The sequence below is a fragment of the Biomphalaria glabrata genome, chromosome 5, assembly GCF_947242115.1.
Source record: "Biomphalaria glabrata chromosome 5, xgBioGlab47.1, whole genome shotgun sequence".
NCBI classification, from domain to species: domain Eukaryota; kingdom Metazoa; phylum Mollusca; class Gastropoda; family Planorbidae; genus Biomphalaria; species Biomphalaria glabrata.
Window position 1 is genome coordinate 13,327,096 of NC_074715.1, and position 17,137 is coordinate 13,344,232.

General features: G+C 36.4%; 1 protein-coding gene across 1 annotated transcript in view; it reads left to right on the plus strand.

The window, feature by feature from the left end:
* Window positions 1-1,907: 1,907 nt before the first annotated feature.
* The window catches only part of LOC106062694 (putative ferric-chelate reductase 1 homolog), a 30,144-nt gene continuing 14,914 nt past the window's right edge, over window positions 1,908-17,137 (plus strand). The window contains exons 1-8 of the mRNA XM_056029938.1: window positions 1,908-2,254; window positions 2,995-3,181; window positions 8,272-8,414; window positions 8,532-8,629; window positions 9,832-10,216; window positions 13,353-13,541; window positions 15,369-15,467; window positions 15,819-15,972. Coding sequence (XP_055885913.1) covers window positions 2,231-2,254; window positions 2,995-3,181; window positions 8,272-8,414; window positions 8,532-8,629; window positions 9,832-10,216; window positions 13,353-13,541; window positions 15,369-15,467; window positions 15,819-15,972 — 1,279 coding nt within the window. The 5' untranslated portion in view covers window positions 1,908-2,230. The remainder of the gene's footprint in view (window positions 2,255-2,994; window positions 3,182-8,271; window positions 8,415-8,531; window positions 8,630-9,831; window positions 10,217-13,352; window positions 13,542-15,368; window positions 15,468-15,818; window positions 15,973-17,137) is intronic.

Here is a 17,137-nt window from a genome sequence, read left to right on the forward strand (position 1 = left end):
GAATAATGAGAGGCCCCTAAATGGTTATTTGTACACAAAATAAAAAGAACATTCCCATTTCATGCTTATAGGGAAGTTGATGTAACGATCTGTTTCTGTGGCCCGCGATTAACGAGGCTGCCGTGTTGCCAGCACAACGACCAACCGCCTTTACCGCGTAAGGTACCTATTAGAGCTGGGTGGACTCAGACCCCGAAATTTAAAATCCCGTTCTTCACTAGCATTCGAACATGGGACGTCCCGGTTCGGAAGCCAAGCACTTTACCACTCAGCCACCGTGCCTCACACCAAAGAAAACCTAACACACACACACACACAAACAAAAAAACATGGTTGTGATTACAACGTATAAGGAACAATGCCGAAGGGCCTCTGTACCACGACGGTTTGGACACATGTATCAAATATAGATCCCATTCGACACTCTAAGCGAAAAGTACATAGACCCAATTTAAACATAATGGAATACACTGTTGGTGTAGATTATATCCTTCACTATAGCATCATATAATGTAGTATAGTCAAGACACTACTTTAAATAAACAAACAGAATAACTTTTATTATTCCCTTGGCAATGTAATTAGTTTAAAAAAATCAAATGTGTATACATTTCACTTTGAAATAATTAAATGCCTCTGCTAAATACAACATATTTGTAACCATAAGTTCACATTTGCTACTATTAGATAACACTTTATTGCTAGTCAAAAGGTGGGATGTGGGTGGAAACTAGTTAAAAGACACAAGTCAAAAGCTTAATTGAATCATTTATTTCAACCTAAAATTGTGCACATATAAACATGCATGGAAAGCTAAGATAATAGAGCTTCTAGCTAGTAACGCTTATGTCGGGGGTTTGATCTTCATAATGACCAATTTTGTTCTCTACATTTCACAATCTTATGTGAACATAAAGTAGGATTTGATATTTAAAAAAAATACAACTTGTTTTAAGTAGACCTATCGTCATCTTTCTGAGTTCTTTTACTGGAGTTTGAGATCTTTGTAAGAGATCATTGTTGTCTGACCAAAGGATGTGAAAGAACCTACGAAGGCAGCTGTTGATGAAATGGCTTTTTAAATCTGTTCTCGGCTTCATATAGCAAAATTTGAATTTCTACATGGCTATTAGACAGATAGTTAAATAACAGAAAATATGAAGGATAAAAATGTAGATAAAGGCTCGGGGTTGTTTTTGTTTGTTTGCTTATTTGAGGCTAGAAAACACAAATCTTTGGTTGTGGGAGAGATGAAAGACAAATAGTAGATCACAAGAAATACTACTACTATTTATATCATGTACTCAGTGGCGTAGGAAACATGAGGGTGAAGGGGGCAGGGGCTCACTGCGCCCAGGCAAATTTCCGGACGAATCGATTTGTTAAAATTAAAAAAAAAAAGTGTTAAGTGGTATCATCATGGTCTTGAACCCGTCCCACTGGGCCCTTGTTTCCCCACTTCCAGCACTCATCCTTCAACTCGAAGAAAATGCCTTTATATAGTGCAAATTTAATTTTAAGAATTCAGGTTGTGATATTAAGTATAAAATGTCAGACTATGTGATATGCGATTATGGACTGTCGTCATAAATGAATCAAGTTTAACCCATGCCAGCTGCCATACCCTGTCGTCCTGGGGGAGGGGGAATAACTATTATTTATACTAAACCACTTAATTATGTTATTCATGATAAGTTAATGTTAGGTATTCAGAGATTTATATTTGAATCGGCAGTGTGGCTACAAAATCACTTTTGTGCTATATCGTAATGAGGCCAGATTTCGGTCACTATTTGGGTTTCTTAAAGAAAATAATTGACCAGGTAGGCCTACTAAGTCAGTGAAAGTTGTGATGAAGCCAGGTAATTAAATGAAAGTTTAAGGGAGTGATGTCACTGATCACGGACCAACTGGTTTGATTGAATGTCCATCAATCACAGTCTTGTTTAAAATTTCAGTACACGCTTGGTTAGATCCAACACTGAATCTTTCTATTGGGATCCGTTTCTTTTGTTATTTAACAGTGAATTCATGAAATGTTTCAACAAAATGTTTGATCTCGAGTGAGAATAGTAAGGTGTGAATGATTTCTTCAAGTGAAATACTTATTGTTGACTTGTTCCTGTTTATTTCTTAAATTATAAATGATATAACCATAGAAACAAGATTCGTTACTTAAAAAAAAAAGAGTTCCAACACATTTCTATTACTTTGTTATTGTTTCGTTTCTATGGATAAGGAAACACAACGAAATGTAAGTTGTTGTTTTTTGTGTTCAAATTTGAAACTAAACATTAAGGCTACTAAGGTATTGTCTTCGATTTCAAACACTAAGTAGGAGTGCGGTATTTCACGTGAATACGCAGACCCATTTGTGACCTGCTTATTTTGCCACACATCTGATGCAGACAAAGTCGTTGTCCACCTATTTGTCGTCCGAGCCTCTTTATGGCAAGGGTTTTGAGACCCTAAGCGCCTAAAGAGTTAAAGATAGATCAAAGCCTATCTTGTTCTATAATTTTTTTAGTTACCACAGATCAAGGCTGGCTATCCCTCCATAACAGAATAGTTAGCGGTATAAATTATACAAGGTGAAAAATATCACAAATAACGAGATGTATTTTTAATATTAACTTTTGAATATTTTTAAAGTCAATAGTGGTAATTAAATTAATTTTGTTTGAAATAGCATTGATATATATATATATATATATATATATATATATATATATATATATATATTTATTTATTTATATTTATATATTGCTTGTTTAAGTTTTTAGTCTGTGTAACTAGTTTAGCAGATTAAGTAGTTTATATTTGTTATATTTTTTTTTACTCTTAATAATTGGCATTTTTCTGGGTGGGAAGACATGCTCCAATCTGATTCCTATTTATACTATAAAACAGGACTTTATTATAATGCGGTAGTATACATGTGCGATTTGAATGAAACACATACTACCAAACACCAAACTGTACTTAATCTATTAGATACATGTTGTGCTGCTGGTAGTTCTATTAGTCATACAAAGAAGTCAGTGCAGGTCCGGAGGAGCGCCACCTACATCTTGTCAGACTCTGTTGCCTTCCCATGGACAGAACACCCCCAGGACAACCACTAGTCCCTATGCTGTGTTGGTGTCGCAGAATTTATACAAACCAGGGGAAACTATACAAGGTTAGTAGATAGTATTGTAAAGAACAGCGGTAAATTACGATGTAGTTAGCCAAGCCACCACAGAATTATCTCATCAAAAGTACTAAAACCAAAACAACTGGCATCGATTGTCTGCTTCAAATGAGGCACAGATTACTGTGAAGCAGAAATAGTAGGGAAGCATTCAAGAGACATTTTAATGGTAGAAAGTATTCTTTTGAAGTATAGGCCTATATTTTATTGTTTAGCTAATAATATACTAATAACCAGTGGACCATAATCATTAAGATAAATCATTAAAACAAATCAGTTTAGACCAGTAACTTATTCCCACGTCACAGGTTGTGACGTTGCAGGTAAGTGTTGAGGCCTTCTATACCGAATAGTCTGGGTCAGACTGTACCAGCGCTACTCTGGAACGTGAAAAGGATGAAGACGTCTGCTCGAAGTCACTCAATGGACTCTACTATGTTTTGTGTTCTATTTTGTGGATTTTTTTTTTTTAATTTAAAAAGTCCTTGTAATTACAGTTCATCTCTCATAAGGATCAAGAAAACAGTCTTAGACTGATGTGGCAGGTCTGCCTGTTTCTAGGAATGTTAAATATTATAATTATTATTATTTTAATGACTTATCAGGCTTCTGATATATATTTGTGAGTCTTATTGATTGTATTCGATGTTTGCTTTACTAGTGATGCTAAGAGTCTTATTGATTGTATTCGATGTTTGCTATACTAGTGATGCTAAGAGTCTTATTGAGTGTATTCGATGTTTGCTATACTAGTGATGCTAAGAGTCTTATTGAGTGTATTCGATGTTTGCTATACTAGTGATGCTAAGAGTCTTATTGAGTGTATTCGATGTTTACTTTACTAGTGATGCTAAGAGTCTTATTGAGTGTATTCGATGTTTGCTATACTAGTGATGCTAAGAGTCTTATTGAGTATATTCGATGTTTACTTTACTAGTGATGCTAAGAGTCTTATTGAGTGTATTCGATGTTTACTTTACTAGTGATGCTAAGAGTCTTATTGAGTGTATTCGATGTTTGCTTTACTAGTGATGCTAAGAGTCTTATTGAGTGTATTCGATGTTTGCTTTACTAGTGATGCTAAGAGTCTTATTGAGTGTATTCGATGTTTGCTTTACTAGTGATGCTAAGAGTCTTATTGAGTGTATTCGATGTTTGCTTTACTAGTGATGCTAAGAGTCTTATTGAGTGTATTCGATGTTTGCTTTACTAGTGATGCTAAGAGTCTTATTGAGTGTATTCGATGTTTGCTTTACTAGAGATGCTAAGAGTCTTATTGAGTGTATTCGATGTTTGCTTTACTAGTGATGCTAAGAGTCTTATTGAGTGTATTCGATGTTTGCTTTACTAGTGATGCTAAGAGTCTTATTGAGTGTATTCGATGTTTGCTTTACTAGTGATGCTAAGAGTCTTATTGAGTGTATTCGATGTTTGCTTTTACTAGTGATGCTAAGAGTCTTATTGAGTGTATTCGATGTTTGCTTTACTAGTGATGCTAAGAGTCTTATTGAGTGTATTCGATGTTTGCTTTACTAGTGATGCTAAGAGTCTTATTGAGTGTATTCGATGTTTGCTTTACTAGTGATGCTAAGAGTCTTATTGAGTGTATTCGATGTTTGCTTTACTAGTGATGCTAAGAGTCTTATTGAGTGTATTCGATGTTTGCTTTACTAGTGATGCTAAGAGTCTTATTGAGTGTATTCGATGTTTACTTTACTAGTGATGCTAAGAGTGTTATTGAGTGTATTCGATGTTTGCTTTACTAGTGATGCTAAGAGTCTTATTGAGTGTATTCGATGTTTGCTTTACTAGTGATGCTAAGAGTCTTATTGAGTGTATTCGATGTTTGCTTTACTAGTGATGCTAAGAGTCTTATTGAGTGTATTCGATGTTTGCTTTACTAGTGATGCTAAGAGTCTTATTGAGTGTATTCGATGTTTGCTTTACTAGTGATGCTAAGAGTCTTATTGAGTGTATTCGATGTTTGCTTTACTAGTGATGCTAAGAGTCTTATTGAGTGTATTCGATGTTTACTTTACTAGTGATGCTAAGAGTCTTATTGAGTGTATTCGATGTTTACTTTACTAGTGATGCTAAGAGTCTTATTGAGTGTATTCGATGTTTGCTTTACTAGTGATGCTAAGAGTCTTATTGAGTGTATTCGATGTTTGCTTTACTAGTGATGCTAAGAGTCTTATTGAGTGTATTCGATGTTTGCTTTACTAGTGATGCTAAGAGTCTTATTGAGTGTATTCGATGTTTGCTTTACTAGTGATGCTAAGAGTCTTATTGAGTGTATTCGATGTTTACTTTACTAGTGATGCTAAGAGTCTTATTGAGTGTATTCGATGTTTGCTTTACTAGTGATGCTAAGAGTCTTATTGAGTGTATTCGATGTTTGCTTTACTAGTGATGCTAAGAGTCTTATTGAGTGTATTCGATGTTTGCTTTACTAGTGATGCTAAGAGTCTTATTGAGTGTATTCGATGTTTGCTTTACTAGTGATGCTAAGAGTCTTATTGAGTGTATTCGATGTTTGCTTTACTAGTGATGCTAAGAGTCTTATTGAGTGTATTCGATGTTTGCTATACTAGTGATGCTAAGAGTCTTATTGAGTGTATTCGATGTTTACTTTACTAGTGATGCTAAGAGTCTTATTGAGTGTATTCGATGTTTGCTTTACTAGTGATGCTAAGAGTCTTATTGAGTGTATTCGATGTTTGCTTTACTAGTGATGCTAAGAGTCTTATTGAGTGTATTCGATGTTTGCTTTACTAGTGATGCTAAGAGTCTTATTGAGTGTATTCGACGTTTACTTTACTAGTGATGCTAAGAGTCTTATTGAGTGTATTCGATGTTTACTTTACTAGTGATGCTAAGAGTCTTATTGAGTGTATTCGATGTTTGCTTTACTAGTGATGCTAAGAGTCTTATTGAGTGTATTCGATGTTTACTTTACTAGTGATGCTAAGAGTCTTATTGAGTGTATTCGATGTTTGCTTTACTAGTGATGCTAAGAGTCTCATTGAGTGTATTCGATGTTTACTTTACTAGTGATGCTAAGAGTCTTATTGAGTGTATTCGATGTTTGCTTTACTAGTGATGCTAAGACTCTTATTGAGTGTATTCGATGTTTACTTTACTAGTGATGCTAAGAGTGTTATTGAGTGTATTCGATGTTTACTTTACTAGTGATGCTAAGACTCTTATTGAGTGTATTCGATGTTTACTTTACTAGTGATGCTAAGACTCTTATTGAGTGTATTCGATGTTTACTTTACTAGAGATGCTAAGACTCTTATTGAGTGTATTCGATGTTTGCTTTACTAGTGATGCTAAGACTCTTATTGAGTGTATTCGATGTTTACTTTACTAGAGATGCTAAGACTCTTATTGAGTGTATTCGATGTTTACTTTACTAGAGATGCTAAGACTCTTATTGAGTGTATTCGATGTTTGCTTTACTAGTGATGCTAAGACTCTTATTGAGTGTATTCGATGTTTACTTTACTAGTGATGCTAAGACTCTTATTGAGTGTATTCGATGTTTACTTTACTAGAGATGCTAAGACTCTTATTGAGTGTATTCGATGTTTACTTTACTAGTGATGCTAAGAGTCTTATTGAGTGTATTCGATGTTTGCTTTACTAGTGATGCTAAGACTCTTATTGAGTGTATTCGATGTTTACTTTACTAGTGATGCTAAGACTCTTATTGAGTGTATTCGATGTTTACTTTACTAGTGATGCTAAGACTCTTATTGAGTGTATTCGATGTTTACTTTACTAGAGATGCTAAGAGTCTTATTGAGTGTATTCGATGTTTACTTTACTAGTGATGCTAAGAGTCTTATTGAGTGTATTCGATGTTTGCTATACTAGTGATGCTAAGAGTCTTATTGAGTGTATTCGATGTTTACTTTACTAGTGATGCTAAGAGTCTTATTGAGTGTATTCGATGTTTACTTTACTAGTGATGCTAAGACTCTTATTGAGTGTATTCGATGTTTACTTTACTAGAGATGCTAAGACTCTTATTGAGTGTATTCGATGTTTACTTTACTAGTGATGCTAAGAGTCTTATTGAGTGTATTCGATGTTTGCTTTACTAGTGATGCTAAGACTCTTATTGAGTGTATTCGATGTTTACTTTACTAGTGATGCTAAGACTCTTATTGAGTGTATTCGATGTTTACTTTACTAGTGATGCTAAGACTCTTATTGAGTGTATTCGATGTTTACTTTACTAGAGATGCTAAGAGTCTTATTGAGTGTATTCGATGTTTACTTTACTAGTGATGCTAAGAGTCTTATTGAGTGTATTCGATGTTTGCTATACTAGTGATGCTAAGAGTCTTATTGAGTGTATTCGATGTTTACTTTACTAGTGATGCTAAGACTCTTATTGAGTGTATTCGATGTTTACTTTACTAGTGATGCTAAGACTCTTATTGAGTGTATTCGATGTTTACTTTACTAGAGATGCTAAGAGTCTTATTGAGTGTATTCGATGTTTGCTTTACTAGTGATGCTAAGACTCTTATTGAGTGTATTCGATGTTTACTTTACTAGAGATGCTAAGACTCTTATTGAGTGTATTCGATGTTTGCTTTACTAGTGATGCTAAGACTCTTATTGAGTGTATTCGATGTTTACTTTACTAGTGATGCTAAGAGTCTTATTGAGTGTATTCGATGTTTGCTATACTAGTGATGCTAAGAGTCTTATTGAGTGTATTCGATGTTTACTTTACTAGTGATGCTAAGACTCTTATTGAGTGTATTCGATGTTTACTTTACTAGTGATGCTAAGACTCTTATTGAGTGTATTCGATGTTTACTTTACTAGAGATGCTAAGAGTCTTATTGAGTGTATTCGATGTTTGCTTTACTAGTGATGCTAAGACTCTTATTGAGTGTATTCGATGTTTACTTTACTAGAGATGCTAAGACTCTTATTGAGTGTATTCGATGTTTGCTTTACTAGTGATGCTAAGACTCTTATTGAGTGTATTCGATGTTTACTTTACTAGTGATGCTAAGACTCTTATTGAGTGTATTCGATGTTTACTTTACTAGTGATGCTAAGAGGACTTTGTCAGACGATACTTAAAGGATTCTTAGTTCAAGCTCGAAGGATTGACCCACGTGACCCTAGAAGTAAACAAGATCCCATTGGAAAGTTTACTTTGGTTCCTGGTGCTCGCTACGAGTGTGGAAATGTAAGTTTCGGATTTATATCTGAATATATATATAAGGTTATACTCTAAATATTTATCATGAAGTCATCGACTAATGCGAAAGACTGTTATTGTAACGAAATCTTTCACAATCCTCAGAATGAGAGTACGCTGACACACAGTTCACCTTACAATGGGACCTCCATTCGTTTCAACTGGACGGCGCCGGACACACCACAAGGGCATCTACAAATATTGTAAGATATTCAAAGAATAAATAAAATAAGCAAATACATGTTAAGAGAGAAGACTAGTGCATTTCTTTCATAAGACACTTTGGATGTGTGTTTGTGTGTGTGTTTTATGTTGCATTTTAAAAAATCATTCTGGGTATTTTGAAATATGTTTTTTTTCCGCTACTTAGGAGTGTGTGTTTGTAATTGTATATATGTGTGTGTGTGTGTTTGAGAGTGTGTCTCTGGGCACCACTGCTGACACTTTCAGACCAGGCCTAGTTCTAGTTCTGCCCATTCTTTTAGAGCATAAATATCATTCACCATACAGCCTTAATCTGCCTCTATTTGTCTGGGTCTGGTAAGTTCCCCTCTTTAGTCTGCTTCTCTCTTCATTGCCAGGTTCCTACTCCTTAGTCTGTCTCACTATGTCTAACTTAGAAAATCCTTATCATTTTCTGTCTCTTTTTGGATAGCATGGTCACTCCTTTTCTCAGCCTCTATTTGTCTGTGAACCACTTGTCTGTGAACCACTTGTCTGTGAGCCACTTGTCTGTGAACCACTTGTCTGTGAACCACTTGTCTGTGAACCACTTGTCTGTGAACCACTTGTCTGTGAACCACTTGTCTGTGAGCCACTTGTCTGTGAGCCACTTGTCTGTGAACCACTTGTCTGTGAGCCACTTGTCTGTGAACCACTTGTCTGTGAACCACTTGTCTGTGAGCCACTTGTCTGTGAACCACTTGTCTGTGAACCACTTGTCTGTGAGCCACTTGTCTGTGAACCACTTGTCTGTGAACCACTTGTCTGTGAGCCACTTGTCTGTGAACCACTTGTCTGTGAACCACTTGTCTGTGAACCACTTGTCTGTGAACCACTTGTCTGTAAGCCAATTGTCTGTGAATCAGATCTGTGAAAAATGTGTCTGTGAATCAGATCTGTGAGCCACTTGTCTGTGAGTCACTTGTCTGTAAGCCACTTGTCTGTGAATCAGATCTATGAAAAATGTGTCTGTGAATCAGATCTGTGAACCAGTTGTCTGTGAACCACTTGTTGGTGAACCAGTTGTCTGTGAACCACTTGTGGGTGAACCAGTTGTATGTGAACCACTTGTGGGTGAACCAGTTGTCTGTGAACCACTTGTGGGTGAACCAGTTGTCGTGTTCCCTACAGAATATTGTTTCAACTTACAAGTATTTGTGAATATCTTGTCTCTGTTTCTCAGTGCGACCATTGTCCTCAAGTTTGATACATTCTGGAGCAAACTCACTTCCGTGGTCATCCAGGACTCTACGGCCCAGCCTCTGTCAAGCAGCCCAAATGACCTTCGGACACCATTCATCCAGCCCTGTGAGTCTGACCGCCCAACATCCCCTGCCCCTGTAACCACAACGCTGGCTACCACGTCGCTATTTGTCGTAGCGGATGCGAACAGCACACACAACCAAACTGAGCAGACAACTGCTCTGTCACTGACCACAGTCGCGGAATCTTCCACCATGCAGCAGTGGACGACAATGACGTCATTTGTGACAGCCACACAGATCAAGCTGACCAATAAAACAGCAGCTCTGCAGCCACCGGACTGGTCAAAATCGACTGCTTCAGAAGTCAGTTTTTAATGTTTATTTTTTTTAAAAATGATTTCATGATATAGCCCATGGGCGTAGCCAGGATTTTTTTTCGGGGGGGGGGGGGTTTGGGGGGGGGTAATTTTTTTCTCACCCCCCCCCGGGAAAAAAAATTATATCTATTTATGTGTGTGTGTGTGTGTGTGTGTACATAATCTTTATTACATTCTGACCCTTCATTCTTTCGGAAGACGTTTATTGTGCCCTAGAATAGGTTCTTCCATGAGTTAGTGAAAAAATTGTAGATTCCCCGACATTACTAGCAAAGGGGTCTGGGGGAGCGCCAGGAGCTGCCCAGCGCGGGGCGAAGCCCCGCCGCCAAGCACTATTTCTGGTATTGAAAACCAACAAAATGCATATTCTGAGGTATCTACAATGCATTTTCCTGCTATTAAAAAGTTTTATTTCAAAAACCTAATGTGCTATTCTTACTGACTTAGACCCTCCCACGCCGTTCGGAGCATTTGACGTCAAGCAGTTTCCATAAAAATCTGTCACTGGTAATGTCTGAAGCCTCTTCCCACCTACCATGAGGACCTCCATGAATTAGTGGCGTCAAGTTGTACTAGGATATCATTGCAACTCTTCTTATGCGTAATTCATTTTGTCGGAGAACATGTCCCGCAAACCTCATGCGTCGTTCTCTCACAATCTTACTAAGGGGTCGACTCCCAGTTCGGCATAGGATTTCCTTGATTTAGATCGGATCTCTATAACGGACTCCTGAACTCTGTCTTATCCATCTTTGTTGAGCTATATTTAGTGTTTTTCGATTTCGGTAGATGACTATTCACTGCAGTTTATTAATGGAGCCCTGCCACTGGTAAAAATGTGTAACCTCTCTTGAATACGCTCTTGGAATTAAGTGACTGTAGTTTGCTTTAGATTTTATATCGAAAAGAGAAGTTTTATCGTCAAAATCTTCTGTTGGGGGTTTTCCACCTCAAAATGCTCTGTAGGGGGATCTTACTCAAAACCATCTGGAGGGGTTTTAAACTTTAAAAAAAAAAGCCATCTGTAGAAGAAACTCAAAACCCCCGATTGGCTTGGCTACGCTCAAATAATTTTAGTGTGTAATTTGCTTTTTTTTTATATTGAAGATGTATTTTTAGCACCAAACCCCTCTGAATGGGGGTTTAAACTCAAAACCCCTTTCGGCAACGCTCATAGCATTTTGAGTGCGTAATTTGCTTTTTTTCTTACACTGAAGATGGCGGGGGGTTTAAACTCAAAACCCCTTTGACTACGCTCATAGATTTTAGAGTTAGTAATTTTCTTTTATTTATATTGAAGAGGTACTTTTTAGCTTCAAACTCCACTGGAGGGGAGTTTAAACTCAAAACCCCATAGACTACACTCATAACATTTTTAGTGTATAATTTGCTTTTTTTTTATTATTAAAAAGAGGTATTTTTTACCTTCAAACCCCACTGAAGTGGGGTTTAAACTCAAAACTGAGTCAAAACCCATTTAGCTATGCTCATAACATTTTGAGTGCGTAATTAGCTTTTTTTTATATTTAAGAGGGGGTTTATCGTAAATTTTAGACGGGGTTTTAAAATCAAAATCTTCCTTAACTGTGCTCTTGGAATTAGGGGATTTTCGTTTGCATTTTTTTTTGTTTTGTTTTATAGAAGAGGGGGAGTTAACTGCAAAAACCCCAGGTAGGGGGTTTAAAACTCAAAACCCCTGGTAGGGGGTTTTAAACTCAAAACCCCTAGTAAGGGTTTTTAAACTCGAACTGCTCTGGTAGGCGTTTTAAACTCGAACCCCCCTGGTAGGGGTTTTTAAACTCGAACCCCCCTGGTAGGGGTTTTTAAACTCGAACCCCCCTGGTAGGGGGTTTTAAACTCAAAACCCCTTTGGTTGTGCTAGGGCAAGTGATGGTTTAGTATTAAAATCTCACCTAAAATAAACAAAATCAAAGCAAAAAATCAGTCACTCAATTCCGACTCCCCCAAGGGGGGGGGGGTATTTCATTTCGGGGGGGGTTTGAACCCCAAGAACCCCCCCCCTGGCTACGCCCATGATATAGCCTACATGTTTTAGTTTATAAATTTTTAATATTCGTTGTACATCATTTAAGCAAAAAACAAAAAAAAAACTTAACATAGAAAAAGAAGAGAAAGCGAAATGTGGAAATGTGAAAATGATATAAGGTTATCTAATGAAAAATAAAGAAAATAAAAAGATGAAAATATGGAAAGATTTTGAAATAGATAGACCAAACAAGTGAGGGACACAATAGTGAATGATCCCTGTTGCCAACTCAGAGGCCTAATTTAAAAATATTTGTAAAGAGAAAGCTTAGAAATTGGATTTCACAGTGTTGACTACCACAGGAACAAGTACAGTACAAAAACCTTCTTTATACAGCTTATAGAGCGATTAGCTTGCTCTTAATAACTAATGAATGATATATAGATTTTTAAAAAAAATGAACATTTTTAACCCGCCCGCCCCACACCCCCGATAAAACCTGGATAAGCGAATGTATAAATCTACTAGAATTTATAAGACAGTACGCAGAATGTTCCTGAAAGTGTATAAGTTTATAAAACTCTTGAATGAACAGGGCCTACGCGGAAATACCGGAAGACGTGTCTGTTTAAGATAAAGATTGTCTAGACCTCAAGCCAAATTTAAATCAATTTTTCATTATGTTTTATTAAAATGATATCAGTCACACTAGAGTTTTCCCAGTGTGGCCAATTAGCTAGAAAACCTTATTCTTTTGCCAAAGATATACATCAGCTGTCAAATTTCTAGGAAAATCGTTAGAGCCGTTTTCGATATCGGTGTTCACCCAGGATTTTTGTTGTTTTTTTGAGCCGACGAATTTGCTAGCTGAATAGAGGAATAGTAAAAATTACCAGGTAACTTTTAAAATAGACGACATAGCTTATCAATCCTTACTACATTCTGTAAACCAGGAATTCCAAAAAGCTTTTTATAGTTTTCTCCCTTCGATCCTAATCTCCAATGTGATCCGTAATCACAACACAAGGATCAATAAAGCAGTCTTAGTCTTAGTCTTAGTAAGTATATTTCAGTTCAATTGAAGTGTTTTTCCTTGACTAGCTGCATGCATACTTTCTATTACATTTGTATTTAGGGTACGTTAGAAGAAGCCAAGTGTGGTCAAGACAGAGGTTGTTTCATTGGCTGCAACAGCAAGTCATGTGATTTCATCGTCATGTGGTCCAACCTCGGGGACTACTTTTGGTTCTACATCAAGGCGCGGCGTCTTCCGGGTGCAAATGGTCAATACATCGCTCTGGCCTTCTCGTCTGACCAAACCATGGTAAATGTGATATTTGAAAGTCATTTGGAATTTACATCCAACCTTCAACGTTTACAATCACAATGATTAATTGTACAGCTAAATGGATAAGTTGGAGCGTATCTGGTAATATCTCGAAATGATTAATTGTAAAGCTAAATGGATAAGCCGGAGCTTATCTGGTAATATCTCGCAATGATTAATTGTAAAGCTAAATGGATAAGTTGGAGCTTATCTGGTCATATCTCTCAATTGATTAATTGTAAGGCTAAATGGATAAGCGGAGCTTATCTGGTCATATCTCTCAAATGATTAATTGTAAAGCTAAATGGATAAGCCGGAGCTTATCTGGTCATATCTCTCAAATGATTAATTGTAAAGCTAAATGGATAAGCCGGAGCTTATCTGGTCATATCTCTCAAATGATTAATTGTAAAGCTAAATGGATACGCCGGAGCTTATCTGGTCATATCTCGCAATGATTAATTGTAAAGCTAAATGGATAAGCCGGAGCTTATCTGGTCATATCTCTCAAATGATTAATTGTAAAGCTAAATGGATAAGCCGGAGCTTATCTGGTCATATCTCGCAATGATTAATTGTACAGCTAAATGGATAAGCGTGGAGCTTATCTGGTCATATCTCGCAATGATTAATTGTACAGCTAAATGGATAAGTGTGGAGCTTATCTGGTCATATCTCGCAATGACTAATTGTACAGCTAAATGGTAAGCGTGGAGCTTATCTGGTCATATCTTGCAATGATTAATTGTAAAGCTAAATGGATAAGCGTTGAGCTTATCTGGTCATATCTTGCAATGACTCACCTAGGGACACGTGTAAAATGTAATAATTTTCTTTTAACAAAGCTTATATTAACTCACTTTGTCTGTCTGGTAAAAATTTTGTACACGTTATTTCTCCGACACCCGATTTCGAATCAAAATTTGCACAATCTTTTCTTTCACCTGATAACACAAGAATCAATAAAACAAATTAACCAATTAGTTTATTAGCTATTGGTAATTAATTATTTTGTTTAGTATCTCGAACAAGGGAAAGAAATTATACTTGAATGAAGTAGTGGTATAAGCTGAATTAGTCCCCTTTATAGAGACTTAGTGAACACATCAATACGACGAAACTATAGAAACAATACATAGCAATACAATCTTCTATGTCCAAAAGAACTACTAACAGAGTGGTTAAAATGTCGGCTTGAGGAGGATTTAGCCATGAGTTCGAATTGAGGTGGTCCGCCCCCCCTTTTTTTTAAATAAATGCTTATCTTGCATCATTCTACAAGACTAACATTAATTTAATGCCCCCTCTCTCTCTCTCTCTCTCTAAACCGAACAATAAATACTCCATTTCTTCATTATCACCATGGAAACACACACACACTCCATAACTATGAGTTGCCTGAATCAGCCAGGGAAACAAAGGACTTAGCAGAGTTTAAGTCACTGATTAACGTGCATGACTAGATTGACACATGAAATGCTTAGGACGTAAGGGGCCTCATTCACCAATCGTAAACAAACAACACTTAGCCACGTGGTTCTCTATCTCTTCTATACAAATTACGCAATCCATAAAGGCTGTCACGTGATACGTTTTTTTTTCATTGTTTTATCAATATTATCACGTGGCTAAATGTTGTTTTGTTTACGATTCGTGAATTAGGTCCATTATCATCTCTTTTGGAGTAACGTCTGTAATATATAAGATAAGATATGATGAGATAAGATAAGATAGGCATATAATAGGTCTCTGGTGTAGGATTGAATTGAAAGCTGCTGGTGTGAAACTATTTCATAATTAACGTATCATTTGACTGTTTCCCAGGGTTCGGACAGTGTAGTGGACTGTATACAGGACGGCGACCAGCTATCCGTCCACGTGTCCTACAACACACGATATGGAAACACAGTGATGACACATTTGGTCAGTGATACATTCGCATTCGTGTGTAGTTTACTGGTAGTTAATTATTTTGTTTGATACCAACAAGGGAAATTAATCGTTCAGTATGCACATATTTGGTTAAATCTGTAGGGTTTCGTTCCCTTAGATAATTGTGCTAATTGTTTTAATTATTTTGTTTGATATTGAAAAAGGAAAATAACTTTTACATTATTTAGAGATGTAAATGTGGAGTTCTTTCCCCTAGATAAGCTTTGTTTTGTTTTTTAACATATTTTTTTTACTTGCTAGTTTTGCAATGAAAGAAAAAAAAAATCATAAAACTTTTATTGTGATCAGTCATTCTGAATTAAATATTCTTTATTGCTGCAGAATAAAGTTATGTTAAATCAGGCAAGTGTGAAAAATCCTGGCGATGATCTCCTGTATTGCCAATTTGCACGTAAGAAAATTGTGGAGGAAAACAAAGCCCACGATTTATCCACAGATGTGTATCTCATGTTAGCTCAGGGGTCTTTGCTCGCTGGTAAGTTTAATGGAGATGGCACTCTCTTAAATAATAATAATGGTAATGTCTTCGACTCCCTAAATTAAAGATGAATGCATTGTTTCACATGACTGCACAAATCTAGTTGTGACCTGCATATTTTGTCACCAGGGGTCTATTACGGTTTACTTTTGTATCTTCTGCGCCTGTCTTCGACAAGGGCTTTTCTTTGGGCCTCAAATGTGTGTCCCGCGGCGTTCGTGAGAGCTCTCCAACTGACTCTTTCAGAGACCATCTGCTGCCAGCTACTTTCCACTATGCCAGTGACGGCGAAATGGCGCTTGAATCGATCATTATGGCGCTTCCTGTGTGCACCTCTGTTACCTCTGTTATACTCAAATAATAATCAATACAATTTAAAATGTAAACTACTTATACATTTACCAATTTACATTTACTTATACCAATAGATACATTATTTTCTTCAATATAATTATTGTTTCTTTATTATTATTATGGCATCTGTTAATGTTTTAAAATGCAGAAATTAACAATACGCATAATCATAATAGATAAACAGACTAGATACTTTGTTATATATATGTTCAAGAAGCTAAGAGTTTCCTTGACCTAGTACACAGTCTACGAGCGTGTTAATGTGATAGTCAAGGATGAGCACGTCACTCATTTCTGATTTGGAAGGGAGGGAGAAGGGGGAAATCGAAAAGTATAAAAAATAAAAATATATATATTTTATCGAACTTAGTTACATGACTGATTTCGTACACATAAAGATGTCGCTTTCAATAGAATGCCGAGGCAAAGCAGGAGATGAAGAAAAGAATGGCTGCTATAGAATGTCAGTAGTTCGCACCTCGCCCGTAACATATGTATACACATATAACATTGACCTGTCCTGTATAAGCCGTCCCCAAAACACTCAACAAAGTTTAGTTCATCTAACCATACTGATGAGCTCTGCTCCACACCACAAGAAACTCCTCTTTTGCCAGCTTAACCTTTGTGTGCATCTGCAATTATTGGTTATATCCAGGGTTAACATAGACAACAAACAATGAACAAGTCAAGAAAACATAAAGAAACTAGAACCAATACAAATAGAGCAGTGAGATTTATAACAAAAGAATATTTCAATTTGATTAGAGTAACACCACTAGTAAAATCACTAAACATCATTCAACAT